We start from the raw sequence: 10,950 nt of genomic DNA, 5'->3' as shown, positions 1-10,950 counted from the left end.
ACGTTCTTTGAAATCTCAAAAAAAAAAAATGTAATAGTGCTGGGCTTGAAATAAAAAACACTTCCCCAAGGTCAGTGGCTGAGGAGGCATTAGTGGCCTTGATGTTTCTCGACTCTGTCTCCCGCCCCTTATCTCCATTTCCCAATTCAGCCTAGATGATCTACTAGAGTCCGACCACTGCCTTCAGGGCAAGGTGCGGGGGCGAAAAAGAAGGGTGGGGGGAGGTGGGGCTGAAACGGAACTTCATTGTTCGCGGGACCGACTCTTCCCGAAAGAGCCCGTTGGCAGCGCCTGCGCAATGTGCGCTCTTTGTGCGGGGCTGCAGCAAGCTGCTTGTTTGTGTGTGTCTCTTGGAGGCGGTGGAGGGAGAGCCGGAGGGGCGTGGTCTTCTCTGTCGCATCCTGATTGGGCTCTCGCAGGAAGGTGGGCGGGCATAGGGCGGAGCTCCTGATAACAACACTAGGCGCTGAGGCAGAGGCTATTTGTTGCTGCGCCGCCACCGCCCGAACCATGATCCGCGCTCCACTCGGGTTCTCTTAGCAGCAGCCGCCGCCGCCGCCCTGTGATCGCTGGCTTCACTTCCTCCTTCTCTTCTTGCTGAGCCACTTACCTCCTAGAGCTATGACCGTCGTCTCCGTCCCACAGCGGGAGCCACTTGTTCTGGGCGGCCGTCTTGCGCCGCTGGGCTTTTCCGCCCGCGGTTACTTCGGGGCCCTCCCGATGGTGACTACGGCCCCGCCGCCTTTACCCCGGATCCCGGACCCCCGGGCACTTCCTCCCACCCTTTTCCTCCCTCACTTCCTAGGGGGAGACGGTCCCTGTCTGACCCCTCAGCCTCGCGCCCCAGCACCTCTGTCCAACTGTAGTCTAGCTACGGCGGGAGGCACCCCTCGGGCAGCGCCAAAGAAGCGGCGAAAGAAGAGGGTGCGGGCCAGCCCGGCGGGGCAGCTGCCCAGCCGCTTCCATCAGTACCAGCAGCACCGGCCGAGTCTCGAGGGTGGTCGGAGCCCCGCGACGGGCCCGAGCGGAGCGCAGGAAGTCCCGGACCAGGCCGCCAATGTGGCCCCGGGTCCTGCGGCCGCAGCCCAAACTGAGGAAGCGAGCCCTTTCCCTGGCCCGGTGCCGCCCGCGGCGCCCAGCCAACCCTCGTTCAGAAGAGAGGTAAGAGCCTCGATGAGGACTTGGGGACTGTTGGACTTACGGCCCTTAGGCGGGTCCGGCCGGGTTCTGGAATTCGGGGCCCTGCACTGAGGGGTCGGGAAGGGGGGTCCGGGGTGAGGGGCGGCTGTTGACTCGGGAGGGAAGTTTCCGTGACGCCCGCTCCGTTCTAGTCCGGGGAAGAAGGGGGAGGGGGAGGCATGCGCTGGCGCTGCTGATTGGCTCCCGGAAGCCAGCCAATGAGAAGAGCAGCTGCGCCCCAGCAACAGCCCCGATTTAGAAGCCTGGCGGCGTTCCAGGGGGTTTCGGTGTTCGCGCCCGCGGTGGGGTGGGGTGGGGTGGGGTGGGGAGGGAAGGGGCCCGCGGGAGGCTGACGTCAGCGCGCGCTACGTGCGCCGCGCTCCGGCGCTCTTGAAGGCGGCGAGGCCGGCTGGAGTCGTAGGCGACCGCTCTCGGCTCCCAGACCGTTGGTAGTTCCAAGACTAGTTGGCGGTGCGCGTGCACTGTCTCACCGAGCGGTTGTGGAATTGGGTGGGCCACAAGCAGCTCCCTTCTGTTGGGCTTGCTTTTTGCGAAGATGAGAGGTGCCGCGTGTGCGGCGCCGGCCCACCTGGGGCTCTGTCCCTCGCCCGCAGACCTGCGTAGCTGTACTTTTGTTTTTAAAAAGTCGGCAGGAGCGGTGGCAGTTCTTGCCTTTTTGAAACGATAATATTTGCATACCAGTCCATTAGATAAATGGAATTGTTATGTACACTCTATACTGTATTGGGCTTTATTATTGAAAGGTAGTTTTATGCTTGTGTCCAGGATGATGAAATTTTAGAAGTTGTAAGGTGAATTGACGTTAAGCCACCCAATCTCCGTAGTGTGAAAGCCATTTCTTTAAAACTCATTTTCTTCAAAAAGTTAGAGCCATTTTTTGTTAGAAAAATACTGTAGAGATTTGTAGCTTCTCGCTGTGCCTTTGGGAAGAAAACTCAAATTTGCCCGCCGTGATTTCTTAAATTATCTTAGATTTTGGTTTTAAAATTCCCTGGTTCTGAAATATTAGTGATGATGTAAAAGCGAGCTTTTGTATTTGTTTCCTGGTTACCAGTGATACTCCGTTATAGAACTGTTAAAACCAGGGAACGCTGTTGGCAGTTAATTGACATGGAATATTACCTTGTGCCTCAGCTTTCTATTTTTGTGTCCCGCTACCCTACTATATTTCAAGTGTTGGAATGGCAGTGATACTAATAAATTACCTTCTACTTTTCCATCGGGTAATGGCTTCCTGTAAGGATCACTTGAGTTAACGAAAGTGATTAGAATTGGTGCCGCAAAGTTATTGAAGCAGTTAAACCAGGAAGTGGCAGGCGGAAGCAATTTTATGATTATGTATTTGCTATAAGTATGTATACCTGAAAGGTAGTGATCAGTGTTTAAATTTTTGATATTTAGATTTCTGAAAGTTTGTTCTAAGAACGTGGAAGATCATGTTTCTGTGTACTTAGTAACCATTATCGAAACATTTCCTCACTTAAAATAGTTCTTATTAATCAAATTATTTTGGAATGATTTTAAAAGGACTTGTCTAAAAGGTAAATAGTAATCTGTGAACATAAGGTTTTATTTTTAACCAGATTCAGCGAAATGAAATTATGTGAAAATTTCTTTTGGCAATATCCTACTGTAAAACCTCTGGCTTTTGTCAAAGAAAGGAGTTTGCATATGTTCTTACAGTTACCGAAAGATGAATTTGGGGTTACTGGTTTTTTTCCCCCCTTGTTAGAACTCATACCCTACGTTCCATATTGGTGGCAGCAGTGATTATATTTTTAGTAATAAGCTTAGATGTGTGCTTATTTGGTAAGTGCAGTGAGCACAAACATTTAATCAGAACAGGAAACTAAAGTCCAGGAGAAAATATATTAGATACATGGTGTGAGGTTCGTGAGTAATTTTTATCATGGACTGTATTCACTTTTATGTTCCTTGTCTTTGTAGGTTTTAAAATCAAAGATGGGAAAATCGGAGAAAATTGCCATTCCCCACGGCCAGCTTGTTCATGGTATACACTTGTGTGAACAACCAAAGATAAACAGACAGAAAAGCAAATATAACTTACCACTAACCAAGATCACCTCTGCAAAAAGAAATGAAAATAACTTTTGGCAGGATTCTGTTTCATCTGATATAATTCAGAAGCAGGAAAAAAAGCCTTTTAAAAATACCGAGAACATTAAAAATACGCATTTGAAGAAATCAGCATTTCTAACAGAAGTGAACCAAAAGGAAAATTATGCTGGGGCAAAGTTTAGTGATCCACCTTCTCCTAGTGTTCTTCCAAAGCCTCCTAGTCACTGGATGGGAAGCACTATTGAAAATTTCAACCAAAATAGGGAGTTGATGGCAGTACACTTAAAAACTCTCCTAAAAGTTCAAACTTAGATCTCAGATTGCAGTATGTCTGTAAAACCGTTTTTTTTCAAAATCCCTGGACTCTTGAAAAGAAAATTGGTACAGAAATGGAAGTCTGCCCTGTAACATACAAGTGCAAAGGAGGAGTTGAAAAAATTACAAACAACTTGTATTATATTTTATATTTTGTAAATACTGTATACCATGTATTATGTGTATATTGTTCATACTTGAGAGGTACATTATAGTTTTGTTATGAAAGTATGTATTTTGCCCTACCAAATGGTAGGTGTTTTGTATATATACAGTGGAGAAATTTTAAGTGTGCTGAGGCACATGGAAGACCGATTTATTTGCACAAGGTACTGAGATTTTTTTTTAAAGAAACAGCTATCTAATCTCAAGGTGAAGATCTAAATGTGAACAGTTTATTAATGCACTACTGAAGTTTAAATCTGTGGCACAATCATTGTAAACATGGGGTTTGTCTGTGTTTCTTCTAATTGATTTTTGCCTTCTAATCTGTAATTACTGGAAAACTCCTATTCCCATTTTTACCAAACTTAATTTCTGGTTTTTGGTTTATCCATTCAAATTTAAAATACCTCTAATCTTCATGCCAACAAAATTGGTTGTAATCAAATTTTTAAATAATAATATAATTTGGCCCCCCCCTTTTATACTAGTCTTGACTCTTTTTGTGTGACCTTCATTTTTGAATGTGACTAGGAGATGGATTTTTAACTTTCCATTTTACTGGCTAAATGTCTTAGTATTATTACTAATTGTCCTTCTGATTTTTAGAGGGTCCAGTAATTCCACCCTGCTACCTCTAAGGGGAGGATTTCCCCATTTTGCAGTGGAAATTGTTGTGGTCAAAAGTAAAGCTAAGTTTATAACTTAGAATATATTTTTATACATGAACTATTTTGTAAAGTACCATTTGACCTATAATTTCAATGAAAGAAAATGACACTGTTTTGGCTTATGATATTGAATGGTGGTACATGAACCAAAGGAAGCATAATTGTTAAAGTAGGTGGAGATGTGGATGCTAGAGTTTGCTGAAATATAGTAGCTTATATATTTTTAGTTTGAATTTTAAACTTTGTTCTTTTAAGATTCTAAAAGCAGGAATTTTCCCTGTGCTGTTTTTAGTTTTACAGAGCTAAAGTTTATTTTGAATAACAGAAAAGGTTTTTGTGAGTAATTAGCCAATACTTAGACATGAAAAGGGTGTTAAGAAGGTATATGATTCTCTAAGGTGGAATAGGTGAGAGATGCTGTTGTCTTTTCAAGAAAAGATAAATGGAAGAGTCTTAGGTCTTGCACATTTTGGTTCATGCTAGAGGAGATACACTCCAGCTGTACAAAGGCAGGTGGTGTGGATAACCTTAGAATCACTGTTACTGATGAGCTGTGCCAGGAGGGTATGATAACTTGTTATATATAGCCACCACAAAATCTGAGAACTAGTTAACAGAAGTGCCTGCAGTCTTGTTTACACAGTTCATACATAATCCAGCCAACCATTCTTTGGCCCTGGCTATAAAATGCCTCATTCTTGCATGTATGTAGAAGAAAGCTTATACTTCATTATTATGTGTTATACATAGCTAGCTGTAAAAAATGCATTTAGAGAAACTAACAAAGTAACACTAAGCTTTCAATCTTGTAATTTTTTAAAAGATTTTCCGAGAAGTGTTAACACACTGGTAAAGGAAATAAGATTATTATAAAGTAGAAATAGGTTTTATACTAGAAAGCGTGAATAAAGTTGGCTAAATTACTTGAAAGTTAATAATTTTGGCATTATAGTAGAATACTATTCTGCAGCCTTAGTCTCTTCGGACTGCTGTGACAATAGGAGGGGCTGAGTATCTTATAAATTTTTCTCAATTCACTTAGCCAGAAAGTCTGAGATTAAGGCACCAGCTGATCTGGTGTCTTAAGGGCCCACCCACTTCATGGCCCGTAGATGGGAGTCTTTGGGGTTGGAGGTGCTTTCTTGGGCTCCTTTTGTAGAGGTAGTTAACCCATTCATGAGGGTTTTCACTTCCTCCAGTGTTACTGTCCCTGGTTTTGTGGGTGTATAAAGCAAATACTTGGCAGTCACCAGCTTCAGGCCTAGATTTTTACCTAGTATCCTGGTAAAGGGGGCTTGTAATTGTAAAGGAGTGAAAGGTTTATATGTGAGTGGAAATCATTCTATGAACTTCACTATAGAACGTATCTGTGAGGTATTTTATACTGAAGTTGCTTTTAGATAAGAGTACTATTTGATACTACTACTCATAAAGTGGCATATACTGCTGGTACAGTAACAAAGGACTTTTATTTGCGTTGATCTTGGTGCTAAGTATTTTAGTGTCCTTTTAGGCAGATAAAGGAAAAAGAAGGTAAAAGACTAAATTGCACTATTAAAGGTTGACAGGAATCATTCTTTTCAAACTTAAAGGTGGTTTTTAAGTTAAAATACAAATTTTAAGGTAGTTTATCTGATTTGTGAGTTAAAAGACTAGAATGTATTAGGCAAATAATGGACACTTTATTAGGACCAGAATTCAGATTTTTAGGCATCCTGTTGACCTTTGAATAACTAGGTTTAAACTGCTGGTCTACCTAGACATGGGCTTTTATAAATAACATATATAAATAGTACCATAAATATTTTTTTCTCTAGCTCACTTTATTGTAAATACAGTATATTATAGACAATATGTGCTAATGAACTCTTCCTAAGCTTCTGGTCAATAGGCTATTAATAGTTAAGTCTTAGGGAAGCCAAGATATATGTGGACTTTTAACTGCATGGGAGTTGGCACCCCTTGCCCCCGTGTTCAAGGGTCAACTGTACTATGTAATTACCCCCTTCCTTCGTAATATTTTAGTATAAATCTTGCGCATCATAGAAATGTGGAACTTAAATGGCATCCAGTCATGCCACACTTGGGGAAAACCACTTGTATTTCTTTTCCCTAGTACATGATCAAGCTAGTTAAAAAATCCATTGTTTGCTTTTGTCTTACTTGCCCTCTATCAAGGCCCTAACTCAACTTTGTTGATGAGAAGGAACAAAACCTAGGCCCTGTCCCTGTGCTTGTGCCCCTCAGCATCAGGCTCCAGAGTGAGTCTGGGAGAGGACAGCTGGCAGCCCACCCAAGACAGGGTGGAATTGTGAGAAGCTGTGGCTGTGGTAGATGGCCTAGACTCTCAGATGCCTTGTTCTTTAACTGTCATGTTCTCAAAAGCATTTAGATGTCTGAGGGAGGGCTTGAGTTGTTCTGACTCAAAGCCACCCACCTCTGCCCTATTCCTGGTTCTTCCAGACATATTTGAAGAAAACCGTATTAAATGGCATAAGAACCCAAAAAAGGGGCTGCTTCTGAGATTAAGGAGGCCTTCAAGAGGTAGTATAAAGGCAGGCACATTTTGAATGGGGACACCAAACAAGCAGTTCTAGAAAGGAAGGGAAAGGGTTTAAAGATGCAAAGGAACTTCTTGATGTTTGCATTTTCTATGAGTCTCCATTCCCGCTCACATAGATGCAAATAACTTTCACAAATAATTGGAAAATTCATTTTAGAAATTAAGACCATAGTTTTGAGGATTGCCTCAATATTTAGTCATTATTTCTTAGTTTTTTCTAGTAATGTGTTGTAAATATTAAAACCATGGGTTGGCTTAGATTTGACGTCTCTCCCGGTCTGACTCCAGAAAATGGTTCATTCTTGCACAGCTTTGATAACACATTTCTGTATAAGACTATAAAAATTCTAACAATGAAACTAGTACAGAGTCCCAGTCTTTTGGAAAATAAAACTGTCTCAGATACCCCTTCCCCCTTGTTTGACATTTCTCAGCTCCTTTGTGACTTCTGAGCAGCATGTCTGCAGTTTAATGTATGGGGGCTTACGTGAGAAGTATGTTCAGGAAACACAAGGATAAATGGCAGAACTCAGAGTTAACAATACAGGTGGCAGAGGAAGAAATGACAAATATAACTAAAATACAAGCTGCATTCCTCTTCCCTACAACAAATGGCCTGAAGGGATGAAAACAAAAAGTCAGTTTCTTTCAGAAGGTAGTGACTCATTCTGGTGAGTAGGGATTGTCTAGTTTGCAACTGGATACCTTAGAAGTAGCACTGAATTAGGCCTTAACATATTTGACATAGTATTTGACATGTTAAGGGAAGGAAAATAATTGTCAGAGTAAAAGTCTACATGGACAATGGTGTAAATAAAGATGTGGAAGGCTTGCACAGAAGATAGAGTATATTGAAGGGTGTACTGGAATAAGAACCTGAAGGGCCTTGAGTGTTGTGCTGAATAGTCTCAGCTTTATTCTGCTAGCATGGCAGAGCCATCAGGTTAATAAGCGGGAGAAAGATTTCCTGCTTTAAGAAGAAAACCGGTGTAAATATGGAGAACAGCTTGGAAAGAAAAGCTGAGGGTAAAGTATATAAGAGAAATGAGCCTTAAGGACATTATCAGAGGGAATACCAGGCATGGACTTACTTGGGTGATGTTTTGAAGGTAGAAATAAGAGTTGAGCAACTGCATGGAGGGTAAGAAAAGTTTTTAAACTGCGCAGTTAGGAAGATAAAAACTAGCAATTAGAGAACTCAAGGGGGATCTGAATTATAGAGGAAGGTAATTTTGATTTGCATGTTGAGCTCTGAAGGGTGTTTAGGATATCCACGTGGAAATACACAGCAAGTAGAAGACAGGTCAGGCCTACAAAGTACAGCTTTTGGTAACAGTGCACAGAAGCACTAATTGCAACATGAAATGGAACTGAAGTATTTTGTCTTCCTGTAGCCTTTTTTCCTTCACAAGGCTCAACACTTCTACCAGTCCTCTTGACCTCATTCTTTCTGCCTCCCATGGACTCTGAACTTCACCTAGGACAGTAAATTAGTTTGTTGGTATTCCCTCTGAAAAAGGGGTAAATGGTGGTTGGTTCTCAACCTACCTGTAAAAGTCTATGTTAGGAGACAGATTTCCGATTTAAATTCTGAATGCTGATACTGGCAGCCCACTTGATTAAGGGAGAAAATACAAAGTTTACTTCTCTTTTGTTAGTCCAAGATTTCAAGCTGGGTAAAACTGACCTTTTATAATTTATATTTTATTTTTAAAGTTTTGTTTTTGTTTATTTTGAGAGACAGAGAGCCAAGTGGTGGTGGCAGGGGGAGGGCAGGGGGGCAAGGCAGAGAGGGAAGGGAGTAGGCTCTGCACTGTCAGCACAGAATCCATGTGGGGCTCAAACAAACTGCAAGATCATGACCTGAACCGAATCCAAGGGTTGGATGCTTAACTGACTGAGCCACCCAGGTGCCCCTCTTACAATTTATTTTAAAAGTAATCTCTTGGCCCAAAATAGGGCTCAAACTCATGACCCCAAGATCAAGAGTTGCATGCTCTACCACCTGAGCAAGCCAGGCACCCCCAACATTTTATACTTCTATTACTCTTGTGCTCTACCATCTCCAAATGACCCTCCATCATACTGCTGAATACATTATCGTTTATTTAGAGGGTGGAAGGCTCCCCAATTTCCATGTTTTCTATGCCATTGATACCTGCTTCAGGTTAAGGGAAACATATTTACTTATACGTACTCGGGTATGGGAAGGCTGATAGTTTCATCATCCTCCCATATAAAAGACACTTCTGAACTAAATACATTGTAAAATCACAGGCCTGCCTTGCTGAGTATCTGATCCCTGAGCTAACGCCTCTCAAAAGTTTTGGGTTCTTTTGTACATTTCTCCTGAATCGATAAATCTTTCAAAAACCACCAAATACAATGGTTTTCAAATGGAAAGAATATGTCTGTTTTGAGATGAGATGGCATAAGTGTGTAGGTGCAAATCATGTATAACTCAGGAACTACTTGTTTTTAAATCAGAAAGGAAATTTAAGAGTACATTTTATAGAATGCTTTTTATAAACACAAAATTTAATCTTTAAAAGAAACTTTCTTTAAAGTTTTAGATAAACTTCTTTGTAGGTACGGGGTGGTTTTTTAAGAATTAGGGATAATCTTATATTAAATCTCTTGGATTACATTGTTTTGAATTAAGCGTTGACAGTTCAGATTGTTACTTTTCATATCCTTTTAATTATCTTGGAATTCAAATATGCTGAAATGTAGAAGTAATATTCCTAACACCCAGGAACTTTATTTGTCATGCTTAAAACTTGTGCTGTAATCCCAAGTAGAATTACAATTTAAGATTTATAAAAGGTGTTGGTTGCATTTACTGAGGGTTCATTGTTGAGATCTTAGAATTATTTTATTTTTTTGAGAGAGGCAAGGGAGAGGGGCAGGGGGAGACAGAGAATCTTAAGCAGGCTTCATGCCCAGTGTGGTCCTCAATCCCGTGACCCCAGGATCATGACCTGAGCCAAAACCAAGAGTAGGATGCTTAACTGAGCCAACCAGACTCCCCTTAGAATTCATTTTCTAAAGCAGAGTTTATAGTAATTTTCCCTTAGTGTACAACTGGTGACACAAATGTAAAGTTCTTTCTGTTCAAGGAATAATTTATCATGCATTAGGTGGCATTAATTCCAGTCTCTGAATTAAGTCTCGTTCTGTAATGGTAGAAACAAAAAATGGGAGGATTGGCAGAATGGAAAATTATATGCACATTTGTCAAAGGAAGCTCTATGTTCTATTCAAGTTTCATTTAATTAGATCGTGTATCTTGAATATACAATAGTTTAAAAGACATTGATAAACAATAATAACGAAAATACTTCATTCTCTAGTAATTCACACAATAGTTTTTATGGATAAGAAAGGATTCAGGAGGGGCGCCTGGGTGGCTTAGTTGGTTAAGCATCCGACTTTCGCTTAGGTCATGATCTCGCGGTTCGTGGGTTTGAGCCCCGCGTCGGGCTCTGTGTTGACTGCCAGCTCAGAGCCTGGAGCCTATTGCAGAGTCTGTGTCTGCCTCTCTTCTGAACCTCCCCTGCTCACGCTGTCTCTTTCTCTCTCTCCTAGAAATAAATAAAAATACAAAAAAAAAAAAAAAGATTCAGGAAAGTAATTTTTCTAATCTAATACATAAAGTGGCAGAAAATATGTGGTATTTCATATCTGGTGGTAAAGATAATAGATTCTAATCAAACTTCTCCATAGCTACTTCTAAATTTCAAATAGTTTATTCTAAAATTAGAAATTATCCTGATTAGTTGCCAAAACCAAATTACAACTGGGTTCTTAGCAGTTGAGAGTCTTGCAGAGGGTATGGAAGGTAGGAAACATTTCGATGACTTTTGATTGTTTCCAACATGGGAATGTCTGATTTAAATTGAACTCAAAATTGCCTTCTAGAGTGATCTTTTTTTTTTAAGGTTTTATTTCTAAGTAATT

The 10,950-nt window shown here is 41.2% G+C and overlaps 1 protein-coding gene across 1 annotated transcript; it reads left to right on the top strand.

Moving 5' to 3' along the window:
* The first annotated feature begins 471 nt into the window (after positions 1 to 471).
* On the top strand, positions 472 to 4,246 carry PNRC1 (proline rich nuclear receptor coactivator 1). Its single transcript, XM_039232170.1, has 2 exons — positions 472 to 1,161; positions 3,148 to 4,246. Exons 1-2 carry the CDS (start codon positions 622 to 624, stop codon positions 3,589 to 3,591), a joined length of 984 nt encoding a protein of 327 aa, XP_039088101.1. The 5' UTR covers positions 472 to 621; the 3' UTR covers positions 3,592 to 4,246.
* Positions 4,247 to 10,950: the final 6,704 nt, after the last annotated feature.

This window comes from Hyaena hyaena, unplaced genomic scaffold (genome assembly GCF_003009895.1).
Source record: "Hyaena hyaena isolate Hyena2069 unplaced genomic scaffold, ASM300989v1 scaffold_66, whole genome shotgun sequence".
Lineage (NCBI taxonomy): Eukaryota > Metazoa > Chordata > Mammalia > Carnivora > Hyaenidae > Hyaena > Hyaena hyaena.
Note: the sequence above shows the minus strand (reverse complement) of the source record. Positions and strands in the feature narration are given on the sequence as shown.

Bases quoted from the DNA above. Each gene is read 5' to 3' on its own strand.
- PNRC1 (XM_039232170.1), top strand. From the start codon at position 622: ATGACCGTCGTCTCCGTCCCACAGCGGGAGCCACTTGTTCTGGGCGGC. The intron at 1,162-3,147 runs GTAAGAGCCTCG...TTGTCTTTGTAG, and splicing joins AACCCTCGTTCAGAAGAGAG to GTTTTAAAATCAAAGATGGG.